Below are 17025 nucleotides of genomic sequence, written 5' to 3'. Positions count from 1 at the left end.
TCTCTTTGTGTTAATCATTTTAGTCTCTTCTCTTTATTTGTTGATTTTTTGGATTTTCTTTCTGTAATTATATGTGTACGCATAAACTCAAATATTTTAGAGATATTTCGATAATCAACATGAAGACAATTCGGTTTAAATAAGTTGTGTCAGCCAACTATATTTCAACAAACTTGTCTCAAGCATAAATTATGTCAACCTGAAAGCAAAATTTTAAAAGTGATTTGTATTAAAACAAAGCATTAAAAAGTAATTTGTATCGAAATGAATCCCTAAAATAAAATCGAAATAATCTTCTAATCAAAACAACTCAAGTAAAACGAGCTGGTGATACACAAGGATAATAACCTTGTGAAAACTAAAAAAGAAAGGGAATAAACATATAATCCCTTCACCTAAGGTGTCAATTTATACTCAACAAAGCACAAAAATTACGAGCCGACCTTTTTAATAGTCATTCAGATAAATCGACGAGGTTCAAATTGGTGTCCAATAGTTATAATACGGTTTGATGATTTAATAACTCAAACTCATGAGTTGAACGAAATCGAGTAAAAAATAATCATATAATCTGATTCGTCCGAACACCAGGGAGGCCGAGCTTAAGCACTTCCAAACTGGCCGCCGGCAAAAGGGAAGAGCTTTACGTCGGCCGGAATCAAACACCGCGGCGGGAATACCTGCACAAGATACTCCGACGCTCAAGTCAGTAATAATCTCAGAAGAGAGAGAGAGAGTAAATGAGTTTAGAGTAAAGAGTAAGAGACTGAGAGTGATAGAACCTGAGCCTTAGTCGAGTGTGTTAGCTAGATTTTATAGGAATTAGTTTCTACCCGTTAGTGGGTGAGTCCTAGTTTATAGATCAGTTAAGATTTATTCTGTTTTGGTGCTGTGAATTATCTGATCACGTCTCTTATCTTCAGTTGAGTAATGCCGTTCGGTCCTGATCATGGGCCGGGATTTTCGGATGGTTGATACGGGACCGAGCTTTGTGATGCACGTGTCTTTTTGTTCGGATGAGTGATGCCGAGCTTATCTGTGCTCGTGCCGAGCTTATTGGGCGGTTGGTGCAATGTTAGCCTCAAAGTGCTTGCATGCCGAGTATGCCGGGTGACCGAGGATACAGGTAACGTATCATAGCCCCCAAGCTAGCCTTGGTGTGGACAGGACTAAGGCGAGCTTTCAGACCAAGGGGACTGGATCCTCGGTCGCCGCATATGGTCCTTGCAGCCCCCAAGCTCGTCTTAGTGGACTATGTTGGTTTTGAAACGTTTTTTGGAGGTATTAAATGCTTATTTCGGTTTTTCGCGCCCTCATGAATGATTGATTTGATTGTGCTGCGCGTTCCAAGGAACCCTTGACCGTCAGATTTGTGGAGTGTTGATCGTGGGTTTTTATGGCTTTGATTGAAGGGTAACGCTTCATTTCTAACTGCTACCTATTCTGTAATAAGCAAGGCTTTTTTCTCTGAGTCTTTTGTCTTGGAAACTTCTGCATTTGGGGAAATAATGAGCCAGAAAGGTGAGTGTTGATTTTAGTTTTTAAACTGTTCCTCCTATCTTTACTTTCAGTCTTCTTCTATTTTGTTCTATGGAGGAGGAAGATTCTGGTACGAGTAAGAGTGGTGTGTATGGCTGGGTTGATTCAAGGGTTAAGGAGCATGCGTCTCTATTTCGTGATAAGGAATCAGTGGACATATTAGGTTCCAATGTATGGGTTAGGAATGGTAGTGGTATAAGGATAGAGGTTCTTCCCTGTGAGGCCGGTGACCGGGTTTACCATCGTCGTGATGATTGGGCTTATTTTTATATGTACAGTTGTTTATTTACTGAGTTGGGGGTTAGGGTTCCGTTCACTGAGTTTGAGTGTGGCGTTCTTTACTGGTTAAACTGTGCTCCCAGTCAACTGCACCCGAATTCTTGGGGGTTCGTGAGAGCTTTTGAAGCGTTGATGGGTTTTCTTGAGCGACCACCTTCTCTTCGGTTGTTCTTTTCTTTATTTCAGGCGAAAGGGGTTGATCGGGGTGTTTGGGTTAACTTAAGTAGTTATCCACGTCGTGCGATTTTTGGCCTTTACAAATCTTCCTTTAAGGACTTTAAGACTATGTATGTTAAAGTGAGGAGCGTGCCTGAAGAGTTTCCCTTCTACTTGAGTGAATACCTTGTTGAGAGATTCCCTTTATTTTGGTGTTCTGAGCCCATGCAATCTCTAGATGTGGATGATAGGTCGAATGATGATCAGCTTGTTATGGAATTTTTGTTTGAAAAGTTGGGGCCTAAAGGATTGTGGTCTGTTTCTGAATTGTTGAAGTGGGATTTCGATAGAGAGGCAGTTCTGAGATATCTAGGTAATCTGGCTGTGTTTTGCTTAGTTTGTTGTTTTATCTTCATCTGTTCTTATTTTGTTGGCTTGTTGGTGCAGGTGAGAAGGTGCCTACGATTACTACTGCCGGTCTGAAGTCATTTTTCAGTCAGCGGAGGAAAGCTGAGAAGGAAAGTTCGGCTACCAATGCTGATAAAGGTCCTGTGACTCAGTCCGAGGCTGCCCTCAGGTCTAAACGAAAAAGGGGTTTTGCGAAGGAGAAGATTGTCGAGGCCTTCTTGAAGGAAGGGGATTCTTCTATGGAGCTTCAGCGAGTAGAGACTGCCTATGAGTCTCAGAAAAGATTGCATGGTTATTTGGAAAATGTTCATTGTCGTTCACTATGGGGAAAACTGTATCCCTTTTCTGTCATGGCTGATGAACTTTGCTGCTTTCCGGATGACATGAAGATGATCGAGGATGTCGGCCATGTGGGAGTGAGCCGCTTTATGCAGGTGAGGGTTGTGTTTGTCTTAATTTGCATTTGTCTTCCTTGTGTTGACTGCACTTTGCTATTGTTGTAGGTGATTGGTGCACGTATGGTAGCTGTTGGCCGTGCTCAAGAGCTGGTTTTAGAGAGAGAGAACAAGTCTGCTGTGGATGTTGCCGAGTTGTCCTCGGCTTTGGAGAAGAAGGAGAAGACTATTAGGGAGTTGTCCTCGTCGTTGGAGTTGAAAGAGTCTGAGCTTGCTGAGAAAGAACGTCTTCATGTTTCCTGTGAGGAGGAGATGAAAACTGTTAAGGCTGACAATGATCGCTTGGGGTCTAGGGTGAAGGAGTTGCAGACTGAGGTTTATGAATCATATGCTCAAGGGTTCGAGTGCGCTGTGGCACAAGTCCGGGTGTTGTTTCCTGGGTCAGATGCGGACAAGCTTGATGCAACTAAGGTGGTTGTAAACGGGCGGCTTGTGGACGATGGCGCTGCTGATAGCGGGGAATCTAGCATTGGGGATAAGGCCGAATAGGCTTTAGCTTTTTATTTTGTACAAGGTGTAACAGCTTTTGGATTTGTGACTGTTTTTGTTTTGTTGAACAATTTTGAGAACTGATCTCGGTAGTTATATTTTGTGTTCCAAGTGTGTGGCTCGATTATAACTTATGTTATTTGAAAATGAAGTCTGGTACTTCGATAAGTTATACCAGTATGTTTTTATTTGAAAAATGATTGCGTATGTGCATGAAAGGTGGTGGCAGCCATCATTGATCAAATCATCAATGAGGGGAGTTGAGGTTCTAAGTAAGGGGCTTCTGTTTAAACGAGCCTTTGAGATTTCGATCGAATAACTTGGTTATTGTTTGTGCTTGTTTATATCTGCACGCGTTTCTCCGAGTATTACTTTCGGAACGTGCGGATTGTACTCCGAGTATGAGGCTCGGGTTAGTTTTAGATGACGGTAATGTACTTGTTCGCGTATTATGCGCGGCATTCGCATGTTGAGTTCCGAGTATGAAGCTCGGATTAGTATGTTTGTTACTCAAATTTTGAGTTGCTTTTGTGGTTGGGATTTTCCGAGAATTAAGCTCGGTTAGTGATGGTAAGGTTCCGAGGATTATGCTCGGATTCTTTGAAATGTACGTTTTAACTGTCAAAATGTGAACCGTTGTTCAATAGTTCGTACGAGTACAATGGTTTGCTGCGTCCGGCCTCGTTAAAACCCTTTCCGAGTAAAACCCATGTATTTTGGGAAAAAACCTTCGGAGGGAAAAAGAGTACCATCATTCACAAATTATATGTTACATCATGACTGATATTTTCTTAAGGAGGAAATGTTCCATGTTCCTGGAAGTTGATCTCCTTGAAGAGTTTCGAGCTTGTAAGCCCCCTTTCCGAGGTTATAGAGTATTCGGAAAGGTCCTTCCCAGTTCGCCGCCAATTTGCCATGTCCTGGAGGTTTTCGGGCTTCTTCTGTGCGCCTAAGCACGAGATCTCCATTGTTGAAAGATCTGGGAACCACTTTTCTGTTGTGTCTTTGCTCTAGGTATTGTTTTCTGGCTCGCTGTTTTATGGCGGAGATGTCTCTTTCTTCTTCGATGAGGTCCAGTTCGGCTGTCCGAGCTTGTAGGTTGCCCGTTTGATCATAGAGCTCGGTCCTTAATGTTGGGACGCTGACCTCTACTGGGATAAGTGCTTCTGCGCCGTATACCAGTTTGAAGGGGGTCTCCCCCGTGGCAGATTGAATGCTAGTGTTGTAACTCCATAGAACTTCTGGAATGAGTCTGCCCATTCTCCCTTAGCGTCACCGAGCTTTTTCTTTAATCCCTGCAAGATAATTCTGTTAGCTGATTCAACTTGTCCGTTAGTTTGCGGGTGCTCTACTGAGCTGAAATGATGTTTGATGTTAAAGTTTGTTAGAAAAGCGGCGAGCTTATGATCTGTAAATTGTCTCCCATTATCCGAGATTATCTCTCTTGGTATACCATATCTGCATATGATATTTTTCCATAAAAAAGATCGCACCTTTTCTGCCGTTATGTGTGCTAATGGTTGTGCCTCTATCCACTTAGAGAAATAATCTATTGAAACCAAGAGGAACTTTACCTGGCCTGGCGCTTTCGGAAAAGGTCCGAGGATATCTAATCCCCACCTATCGAAAGGCCAGCTTACCTCTATGGTGTGGAGCTCTTCGGCTGGGGTCTCGGAGAGGGTGGCATGCTTTTGACAATTATCACATGCCTTAACTTTGGAGATGCAGTCCCGTTTTATCGTCGGCCAATAATATCCTGTTCGCAGGATCTTTGCTGCTAATGCTCGGCCGCCAATATGGTTGCCGCAGACTCCTTCGTGTGTTTCGGCCATGACCTCCTCGGCCTCCTCGTTGCTAATGCATTTAAGTAGTGGTTGTGAATTCCCTCGTCTGTACAAAGTGTTTCCCAGCACTGTGTAATAGCTTGCTCTTCGTCGGAAGAGTGGCAAGTTCGGCTCGCCGTTTGGTATAGTGCCTGTGTTGATGTAATTGAAAAAAGGTGTTCGCCAATCTGGGACCTGTGTAATACTCAGAATTGTATCCTGCTCAAAACTTGGTTTGTCAAGCGTTAGCTGGGACAGTGCCGACGTGTTCCCGGTTTGCCGAGTTGTGGCTAGTTTAGATAACACGTCGGCCCTGGTATTGTGTTTTCGGTTTACATGAATAATATCAAATTCTTTAAATTTTGAAATTAGATCCTTTGTTATGAGCCAATATTTCTCTAACAAAGGATCTTTTACCTGAAATTCGCCCTTTATTTGATGTACCACTAATGAGGAGTCGCAGTAGGCTGTTATTCGAGGTATTTGCAGTTGTAGGGCGAGCTTTAGTCCAGCGAGTAGGGCCTCATATTCCGATTGATTGTTGCTTGCGTTGAAGCGGAACTGTAGTGACTGCTCGGCCACCACTTTGTCTCCCTCTTTGAGTAGTATCCCAGCCCCACTGCCTTCTTTGTTTGATGCTCCATCCACATGTATGGTCCATTTCACGTCTGTGTTGTATGTGTCATTTGTCATCTCTGATATAAAGTCGGCCAGAACCTGTGACTTCAGTGTTTTCCTTGATTCGTACCGAATATCGAACTCGGAGAGCTCGACCGACCATTTTATTAATCTGCCGGCGAGCTCGGGTCTGGTTAGTATCTGCCTTAATGGTTGGTTCGTTCGTACTATGATTGTGTGGCTCTGGAAATAGTGCCGCAGTCTTCTTGCTGTTGTGATTAGTGCCAGTGCCAATTGTTCTATCTTCGGGTACCTTGTTTCTGCTGGTTGCAGTACCCTACTGATGAAATATACTGGGTTCTGCTTTTTCCCTGTTTCTGTCACCAAAACCGAGCTTATAGCATGGTTAGATACTGATAAGTATAAATATAATGGGTTACCTGTCTCGGGTTTCTGGAGGATTGGTGGCGATGTCAAGTGTTGTTTAAGTTCGGTGAAGGCATTTTCACATTCGTCTGTCCAGTTGAACTTCTTGCCTTTAGAGAATGTCTGGAAAAAGTGATAAGATCGGTTTGCCACTGCAGGTAGGAAACGTGACAGGGCAGCTATTCGTCCTGCAAGTTGCTGGACTTCTTTTACTGTTCTTGGGCTTGTCATGTTTAGCACGGCCTTACACTTTTCTGGGTTGGCCTCGATGCCTCGAGATGTTAACATGAATCCGAGGAACTTCCCTCCTTGGACTCCAAAAGCACATTTGTCTGGATTGAGTCTCATGTTATATGCTCGGAGTTGTTTGAAGATTTCTGATAAGTCATCACAATGTGACCCCTGCATGGGTGTTTTGGCTACCATGTCATCTACATAGACCTCCATATTGCGGCCTATCTGATGTTGGAATACCTTGTCCATTAACCTCTGATACGTCGCACCTGCATTCTTTAGGCCAAAGGGCATTACCTTGTAACAAAAATTTCCATGTTCTGTTATAAAAGCCGTTTTGCTTTGGTCTTCTGGATGCATCATAATCTGGTTATAGCCAGAGTATGCATCCATAAAACTCAAAGCTTTGAAACCAGAGGCGTTGTCAACTAATTTATCAATGCAAGGCAATGGGTACGCATCTTTAGGACAGGCTTTATTTAAATTTGTAAAGTCGACGCACATGCGCCATTTACCTGAACTCTTCCTTACCATTACCACGCTGGACAACCATGTGGTGAAGCGAATCTCTCTTATGAAACCTGCATTGAGGAGCTTTTGGGTTTCTTCAAGTGCTGCTTGTCTTTTCTCCTCTCCGAGGTTCCTTTTCTTCTGTGCGACTGGTCGGGCTGTTTTGTCAATTGCTAGCTTGTGGCAGATGACCTCTGGGTTTATTCCGGGCATGTCCTCTGGCGTCCATGCGAAAAGGTCGGCGTTTTGGCGAAGTGTGTGAATGAGTCTTGCTCGGTCTGCCCCTTTTAATGCTTCTCCAACATATGTGTATTGGTTGTCGTCTGCTGTTAGTGTTACTTGTTGAAGATTGTCCATTGGCCGAGGTCTTTCGCTGAGGTCTTCCCTGGGGTCGAGGTCGGCTAGTGTTGTTGTGTTGGCGGACGTTTGAATGGCCTGGACCTGGGGCCGAGCTTCCTGTTTTGTTTGTACTGGTTTTAGACCAGCATTATAGCATTGCCGAGCTTCTTGATGGTCGGCATACACCGTAGCGATCTTGTTTTCCTGCACTGGAAACTTGACACATAGATGTAATGTGGACACCACTGCCCTGAATGTGTTCAGCGCGGGTCTCCCAAGTATAATATTATAAGGGCTGTAACAGTTTACTATTAGGTATTGAATATCAATTGATTTTGCCATAGGGATCTCTCCCATTGTGGTCTTTAGCCATATGTGTCCCATGATGGGGACTCTCTCTCCGGAGAACCCAATTAGCTCTCCAGAGGAGGGTTGTATCAATTTTTCAGATAATTTCATTTTTGTAAAAGTAGAATAAAACAAAACATCAGCACTACTACCTGGGTCTAACAATGTTTTTCTTACCAACAGATCTCCAACCTGGATTGAAATTACCACGGGGTCGTCGAGGTTAGGGCTTGCCGATTTGAAGTCTGTTTGGTTGAATGATATTGTGACGTCTGGTCCTTTGTCCTTCTTTGGTTGTATGGTTCCTTCGATTGCCAGCATTGCTCTGTAGCTCCGCTTTCTGGCCGAGCTTGTTTCTCCTCTGCCTGCGAATCCTCCCGATATGTGGTTGATAACTCCTCTTGGCGGGTCAGGAGTGATCCTTTCTTTTTTGTCGTCAGCCGTTGCTTGCTTATGCTCTGTCCTGTCCGAGTTTCCTCCCTTGCCCCTCCGGGTCTCGATGTACTTGTCCAGGAGACCTTGGCGTGCTAGTCTTTCCAGGAGGTCTTTTGCGACGATGCAGTCATCTGTTGTATGACCGAACTTCCGGTGGAAGGCGCAATGTTTTGTCTTGTCCACGAATCGTTGATCCTGGTAGTTCCCCGCTCGGGCTGGTGGTTTAATGATTTTGGCGTTGAGGATTTCTCTGATGATGTTTTCTCTTCTGGTGTTGAATCTGGTGTAGGTGTTGTATTTTGATGCTGGTTTAGAGGGTTTCTTTGTGTCTCTATTGCCTGGAGATCTGAAGGTCCTTTCCTCATCTCTCCTGTGTGGTTGTTTGTCTGATTTCTGAGCTTCTCGAAGTTCTTCGATTTCCATTTGACCTGCCGCCCTTTCTCGGAACTCTTCTAGGGTTTTTGGCTTTGTTATGGCAATAGTCTCCCGAAATTTGCCGGGCCTGAGGCCGGCTTTGAGGGCGTGCAGGTGAACGGCTGGGTCCAAGTCTTGGATCTCCATGGTAGCGTCAGCGAATCTGGTCATGTAATCTTTAAGGCTCTCATGCTGGCCTTGTTTGATGGTGCCGAGATAGTCCGATCCATGTACATAGATTCTCGATGCGGCAAAGTAATCGATGAATGATCTGGCAAGGTCCTCGAAAGAGGAAATTGATCCCTCAGGGAGTTTGGAGAACCAGAGTAACGCCGCGCCGTCGAGGTAGGTTGGGAATGCTCGGCAAAGGACAGGCTCGTTCTTGGGGCCGTTGAAAAACATCATTGACTGGAACTTCTTTATGTGGGCTCGGGGGTCTCCGAATCCTTTGTACGGTTCCAGTGCAGTCGGAAGGGTAAAGTTCTTTGGCATCTGATAATTTGTGATCTCCTCGGAGAAGGGGTTGTCAAGGGTGAGCTTCTCCTTTGGCGGGGCGATGTTCAAGGGGTCTGTGGCATTATGAGCCGAGCCTTTGGAGTTCTCTCCATTGTTTTGCGTTGAGAGCTCGGCTATCCTTCGTACCTCCGCCTGAAGCTCAGCGATCTGAGCCAGGAGGTCATCCTGTGATAGTTGTGGATTTTCCTTGTCAGCCATGTCCGAGGATCGGGAATCCTGCAAAATAAAGTAGAAGACTAGACAAAGGAAAAAATGGGGTTAGATGTACTCGAGGCCCCACGGTGGGCGCCAAGTGATTCGTCCGAACACCAGGGAGGCCGAGCTTAAGCACTTCCAAACTGGCCGCCGGCAAAAGGGAAGAGCTTCACGTCGGCCGGAATCAAACACCGCGGCGGGAATACCTGCACAAGATACTCCGACGCTCAAGTCAGTAATAGTCTCAGAAGAGAGAGAGAGTAAATGAGTTTAGAGTAAAGAGTAAGAGACTGAGAGTGATAGAACCTGAGCCTTAGTCGAGTGTGTTAGCTAGATTTTATAGGAATTAGTTTCTACCCGTTAGTGGGTGAGTCCTAGTTTATAGATCAGTTAAGATTTATTCTGTTTTGGTGCTGTGAATTATCTGATCACGTTTCTTATCTTCAGTTGAGTAATGCCGTTCGGTCCTGATCATGGGCCGGGATTTTCGGATGGTTGATACGGGACCGAGCTTTGTGATGCACGTGTCTTTTTGTTCGGATGAGTGATGCCGAGCTTATCTGTGCTCGTGCCGAGCTTATTGGGCGGTTGGTGCAATGTCAGCCTCAAAGTGCTTGCATGCCGAGTATGCCGGGTGACCGAGGATACAGGTAACGTATCATAATCTAAACAATTTGTATTAAAAACAAGTTATATAAAATTCTATCACTCTAGAAACAACTCGAATCGAACGAGTTGGACAAATCATTGAAAGGCTTCATTCGATAATTCTATCCGCTTGATTACTCGAGTCTGACTTCATAAAGCTCGACTTCAAGTAGGGGCACAATTAATAAAGCAACGAAGTCTGATGGCTATAAAGATTATCTGATACTTTAAAATGACTCAAAAGTAAACAAGTTGTATTTAAAACAAGTTGTGAAGTACTAAAAACAGCTCGAATTTAAATGAGTTGTATGAAATCAAATAAAAAAAATAGCCATGTTTTAATTAAACGATTTGAAATGAAACAAATCGTAAAACCTTAAAATTATTCGTATCGAACGAGCTAGACGAGATTATACTCAGAAATAATTACAAGTTTTGAAATTAATGATTTGTATAAAAAAAATCGTACGAAAGCATAACTATAAGTTTCAAAAATGATTTATATTAAAACAAGTTATTAAGCTGTAAAACAACTCGAACTAAGCGCGTTGTATAAAATCCAATCAAAAAATTATCATGCCTCAAAATAAGTGATTTGTACAAAAAACAAAGTCGTACAACAAATTTACAATCTTCAAAACAACTCGATATAGAACGAGTTATACAAATTAGCTCTAGAAAAAAGACTTCGCCAAAAACAAGAAGTATAAAGAGAGCAAGCATAAAAATAACTTGTAATATCATATTACAAAACGACAAAGTAACAACTACACTACAACAAAATGATAGCACAAATGGTTATGAAGTAATGTTATGAAAACGTTACATCATTCAAATCATGTTAAGTCGATCGACCTCTTTGACTTCAGACCTTAAAACTACTAAACAACTTCTTCATAGCTCAACATTTTGACTTGGTCATCTAATTGCTCGAGCCCGACTTTATAAAGCCCGACCTCGAATAAGGGGCACTTTTCATGCACTGGCCCACAATTTAGTTAGGCCCAAAATGAATAAAGCTCAACCTCCAGATATCGTTTTGATCTACCCCCTGCCCGACCTCATAGAGGTCGAACATAGCAACATAAGTTCGGTCACACTTATTTAAATAAGTAACTAGGGTTAACCACAAAAATACCTCTAAATTATTTAAACGTTGACAAAAATACACTCAAATTTTACTATCGACAAAAATGCCTTCAAATAATTTAGAAACACAACAATACCTAACAGTAAATATATATTTTCAAAAAATACCTTAAAGATTGAATTTTGATACAATTTTTTGCAAGAATAATTATAAAATAATATATTATTATACATGAAATTGGTGAGTTTTTCTTCAGTATATAGCTTTTTATAAAAAAATTTTCAACAACCAATAATACTTTTAAAAAATCACAAAACAATATATACTTAACAAAAAATTACCAAATTTTAAGAATAATAATATCTCATTTTTCTAATCATGTTTGTAAAAAATTGTATTAAAATTCAATCTCTAGTATATTTTTTGAGAAATACATATTTAATGTTAGTTTTTTTACAAGATTATCTAACATTAAATATGTATTACTCAAAAAATACATTAGAGATTGAATTTTGATACAATTTTTTTCAAGCATAATTAAAAAAATAAAATATTATTATCCTTAAATTTTGGTAATTTTTTGTTAAGTATATTTTTTTGTAATTTTTTTGTTAACAACTAATAATACTTTTAAAAAATCACAAAAAAATATATACTTAGAAAAAAATTACAAAATTTTAAGAATAATAATATCTCATTTTTTAAAATTATGCTTGTAAAAAAATTACATCAAAATTTAATCTGTAAGACATTTTTTGAAAATATATATTTGGGCAAATCACACGTATAAACCAAATGGAGCTCAAAATTACACAATTCTACAAAAAAGAATAACGTTACAAAGATCTACCAGAAGGACAATTTTATGTAATTCGAATCAGCCTTATTCGAATTACTCATTCCAACACTAACCAACTCGAATTACTAGAAATACACACAATCGAATTCGTTTATGTAATTCGAAGCAGTCGACTCAAGCTGTTTCGAATTACATAAATCTGACTAATTTGATTTGTGTGTATCTCTAGTAATTCGAATTGGTCTGATTCGAATTAGTGTTAGAATGGGTAGTTCGAATGAGGTTGATTCAAATTACATAAAATTGTCTTTCTGGTAGATCCTTGTAACGTTTTTTCTTTTGGTAGAATTGTATAATTTTGAGCTCCATTTGGTTTATATGTGTGATTTGTCCTATATATTTACTTTTGGGTATTGTTGTTATGTTTTTAAATTATTTAAAGGTATTTTTGTCGATAGTAAAATTCGGGTGCATTTTTGTCCGCGTTTGAATAATTTGGGGATGTTTTTGATGGTTAACCCAAGTAACTAACTTCTAAGATATCTCCTATTAATCTAAAAGGAAGATCTAAACAACTCGCCTAACAAAAAGAAACGGTTATCCACCCTCAAATATGGGACTACTCTAAAAGGTGGTTATCTATTCTACTATATTCACAATTATATTCAAGTTTCAATCTACTAAAAATCTACTTAAAACCCTTGTTAACTTAAGTATCGAAATCTCTTACAAGTACCACCCCCATCTCCTCAATAGGAACTCGGACGACGACACCTCGGTACCAATACAAGTTGGACGCAGCCTCAAAAGAAGTCTGGATCTCACGTTTAGGCAAAAAAATAACCCAGATAACTCAAAACGAGTCTTGTTATATATTATGTTTTTTTAATATATTATGTAATTATATATTCTATTTTTTATTAATATATATAATTTAAAATATTTAATTGAATATTATTTTTATAATTATTTAATTTTTTTATTTTATAGTTTTTTTTAATTAATTGTTTTTTAATTATATAAAAGTATTAATTTTATATCCTACCTTAGTAATCCACTTTGTGTCTTGCTGTCTTTTCTAATTCAAAATCAAATAAATAATTGTAAAATAACTTAAGAGTAAGATTCGTGTGCTCCATATGCAATCATCTTTACATGGCATATCAGCAGAGAATGACGGTCGTTGAGTGTGAGACCGACTCAACAGATACATTTTATTTTGTGAACTACTAGAAAATCCCTGCCCTGTTTTCTTCGTGTCTTTTCTCTTTGTTCTTTTTTCTTTCTTTTAGTTCCACGACATAAAAAAAAATCACGCAGTAAACACCAAAGAACAATCTCATCCACACAAAAAACACCAATTAAGTCTAAAAATGTACTCTCAACCAAACAAACAAATTTTGGAAGGAAAAAAAAAAAGGCTAAAAGCAGTTCAGTTTCCGAAAGATTTGAGCAGAAATTCGAAAGCCTCTGGAACCTTGTTATATCTGTCCAATTCCATTTCCCATTCGTCTAAGCTACGGTCCTTCAATCTAGAGCCCAGTTTTTTTAAGGCCAAAGGAATACCCTTTGCAATACTTAGTGCTTGAGGAACAAGATTTGCAAAGTTTTGTGCCGGTTCGCCACCATCGAAGGCATACCAACAAAAGAGTTTGCGAGAGTCATCATCACTTAGCTCTGTCATTTGATATCTCTTAATTTTAACACGATGTCTATTCAACAAAGTTGCATCCCTTGTTGTTATAATAATTTTACTGCCAGGACCAAACCAATCACACCCCCCAGCCAGCGATTTCAACTGTTCTATTTTATCAACACCATCCAACACTAAAAGAACCTTTTTAACACTAAGTTTGCGTTTGATTTCTCTGCCTCCACCATCTGTATCGCCCCTCCTGCTCTCTCGCTTCTCGCCCATCTCAGATAACAACGTGGACTGGAGATCTTCCACTTTTGGCTTATCTCTGATGTTGGAAATAAAACTTGCAGCAATATATTGGTGGTTAATAATGTTGTTATAAATATACGCAGCAAATGTGGTTTTGCCTATGCCAGGAGGTCCACAAATTGCTAGCATTTGAACCGCATCATTGTTGCCTATATCTAGATGCGATTTCACCTCCTCAAAACGAGAATCTAATCCAATTACGTCTTTGATTTGTAAACGCAAAGGTGGCAATCTAGCAGAGACGCCTTTAACAATCATACTGATAAGCTCAGTTTCATACCTGCAATTTCATAATAATATATGAAAAATAATTACAAGTCCTAAATTATCCTCCTAATTTTTAAGTTAAAGAAGTTTTGAATTTTGTATTTTTTTAATTAATATATAAATTTAAACACTTTACTCTTTTACGTATTAAGAGAATAATTAGTTAGGCAAATGAATTAAGAATCACAATTATTTAGTAGCCAATAAGTTATAGATCAAATGGCATAATTTCTCCATATTCATCAAAAAATTTATCAAATCTCTTTATTTTTGGTAAAAAAAAATCACAATGATTTAGTATATAGTCTTTAATAAAAAGTTTTCCACCAATCCAAAAACTTTGACTCACATTATAAACACAAATTTAACTGACGTTTTTTATTTACGAAAATTTATTTGATCCATTTAATTAACCAAAACAAACATTATTAATAGGATAATAAATTGACCAATAATACTACGAAAATAATAACCTAAAATCACTTTATTTAATTTAAGATTTATAATTTTATATATGAGAAAGTTTAGAGTATCAGCGTTTTCATTAAAATTTGGCCAATACTTAATCAGCAAAAGAAAAGTGAATAATTTTACTCCATTAGATAAAATTTTACACTATTAAAAATACTAATACTAACTAATTGATAACTACAAATCACAAAACTTAGATAAATATAAAAAGACTATGCTCTATTAGCTTATAATTTATAATTATTACATTAATATTACTCAACTATTTCATCAGTAATTAAAAAACATAAGAAAATTTGAGAGTAATTTGTATAGTGTCCCAGACATTTTTGATAAATTAACAAGAAGCAAAGCCATTGGTAGTTGACTAGTTGGTTTCAGGTGAAAGGTAGAAGGAAATTAAACTTACTTTTTGTCGCAATTTAATGCAATGAGGTCGCATACTCTAGACAAAGCAGACCGCCATGTTTTGATCTTGTCCGATTCTTCTCCCAATCCCAATCTCTCTTTATGTTGAGTAATGGCTTTGCCATATGCCCTATCTTCCTTCTGCCAACGTACATCTGCAGCTGTCACGCCGTCATAGAAAAGTCCCACAACCTGCATCGTTTTTTTCTCATAACACTCCATGATCTTGGCAACTTCATCGAGGCACCTTGTGGAAAATGGAAAGTCTTTACACAGCACTACCACTGATATTCTGGATCTTTCGATTTTCTCGATAAGATCCGGATTGGTTTCTTCCTCTTCTGTCGTCGATTCTTCCTTGTCGTCGTCTTTGAACGTTTTGATATCTATGCCGTCCAAAGCTTTATAGAGATGATCAATGAACGCGCGGTGAACTCCGCGTCGAAAGCTCAGAAAAACATCATACGTGTAGTCAAAGGATGCTACACCATGATTTGCCATTACTATAATTTAGTATGTGTTTGAATTGGTATTTGTTAAACTGAAATTTGAATGAATTTAATTTTGTAGAATTGATTTTGAGTAGAAGTGAATTATTACATCAAGATTTTGGTTCAGAGAGTTTTCACATGTGAGGGGGAAATTTTCTTATACTGATGAAATCGCAGTCTAAGAAGATGGGGAAAAAGTGTTCCTCCGATCCGTCAAAGTTTTCAAAAAAGACTTTCATTTATTCCAAAGTCTTGTTTTTTTTTTTTTAATAATTGGTTTCACGTTCACACAGCCGTAGACTAAAGTTTAATAATCCGCCATAGTTTGGAAAATCACAATTGGCTCGTTTAAAATTATTATTTTTCAAAAGGATTCTTTAATATAGTATTAGGTTAAGTATGTTGAATTCTTTGACATTTTTTTATTTTCTTTTCGTATGAATATTTATTTAACTCGAGTAAATCACCAAAAGTGTTTTGCAATTATCAACACACTAGTAGAAGTATCTTCTAAATTTATAATGATAAAAATACTTTTAAAATATTTTAAAATATAACAATAATACTAAAAAAATTACTTATTTTAAATGACAAATAATTTTTATATTTAATAAGTTATTTGTGTATTTAATATAAAATTTTGTAGAATTATTTACAAAATACACACAAAAATTGAAGCCAAAATTTGATCTTTAAATTTTTATTTTTTTAAAATATTTTTAGTCAGTTACATAAAAATGCAAAACATATTTATTTAATATAAAATTTTCAAATATTAAGACTAAAAATATCTTATTAATTTTTTTATAAAAAATATATCAAAATTTAATATTAAAATCTTTTTAAAAATATATATTTACCGCTAAATACTTTTGTTGCATTTGAAAAAATTTTGTAGGTATTTTTGTCGTAATAATTTGGAGGTATTTTCCAACAAATTAATAATTTGAGTAAATTGAAATACAAAATAATTCGCAGGGCCTAAGCCCATACGCAACACAAATGATTCTTTTCAACTGTGTCAATACGCAACACAAATAATTCGCAAAGGACGATGAATGATTCCATCAGGGACACTAGCAGCATAAGGAAGATGCTCGGTGGTGGGAACGAAGCCAGATTTAAGTCTGGGCAGATCCTCGCTCGGCACAGGGGCTGAGCATTTGCAGGAAGAACCCAACGACGCCACCGGGAGTTCCAGCGAGAAACGGACGCCGCGCCGGCTGACCACAGAACGTCAACAACGATTGAGATGCGAAATGAAGATGGTGAGTCCGCCAAGGAGGAAACATTACAGGATCAGCACCATGCACGAAGGTTCCGAGCTCAGCACGGAGGTCCGATGTCAACGGTTGAGCGCGAAAAAGAAGCTTGACTGGCAGGGTCAGTTTTCTGGCCCATGGCCAAGTCCAAAAAAAAAAAACTGTGTCAATAGGCTAGTTTTGCCAGTGACTATATGTTCTTCTTATCTAGCGCGAAACTTCGTCAAAAACCAATTGTGTCAATGACAACCTACACTTGACCAGTATTAGTGGTTATGATTCTTGATCGAACCTCTGAACAATCCTTAAAAATTTAAAATTATCTATCTTCTCAGTCTTGGACTCTCCTTTTTCACTGAACAATCAGACTCAATCAATATTTTTCGCAATTCTAAATTCTTTGGGTGATTTTTCAGTTGCCAATATTTCTACCACAATTTTTTTTTTTTTTTTTTTT

The 17025-nt window shown here is 38.7% G+C and overlaps 2 protein-coding genes across 2 annotated transcripts; both read right to left on the bottom strand.

Moving 5' to 3' along the window:
• Window positions 1-4751: 4751 nt before the first annotated feature.
• On the bottom strand, window positions 4752-9187 carry LOC127741281 (uncharacterized). Its single transcript, XM_052253420.1, has 2 exons — window positions 4901-9187; window positions 4752-4784 (listed from the first exon to the last, which is right to left on the bottom strand). The coding sequence occupies exons 1-2, from the start codon at window positions 9185-9187 to the stop codon at window positions 4752-4754; spliced, it is 4320 nt and encodes a 1439-aa protein (XP_052109380.1).
• A 3626-nt stretch (window positions 9188-12813) lies between these two features.
• Window positions 12814-15475, bottom strand: LOC107462955 (TMV resistance protein N). Its single transcript, XM_016081646.3, has 2 exons — window positions 14817-15475; window positions 12814-13949 (listed from the first exon to the last, which is right to left on the bottom strand). Exons 1-2 carry the CDS (start codon window positions 15314-15316, stop codon window positions 13154-13156), a joined length of 1296 nt encoding a protein of 431 aa, XP_015937132.1. The 5' UTR covers window positions 15317-15475; the 3' UTR covers window positions 12814-13153.
• Window positions 15476-17025: the final 1550 nt, after the last annotated feature.

The sequence above is a fragment of the Arachis duranensis genome, chromosome 8 (genome assembly GCF_000817695.3).
Source record: "Arachis duranensis cultivar V14167 chromosome 8, aradu.V14167.gnm2.J7QH, whole genome shotgun sequence".
NCBI classification, from domain to species: Eukaryota; Viridiplantae; Streptophyta; class Magnoliopsida; order Fabales; family Fabaceae; genus Arachis; species Arachis duranensis.
The sequence above is the reverse complement of the archived record's forward strand: the minus strand, read 5'-3'. Positions and strand labels throughout refer to the sequence as shown.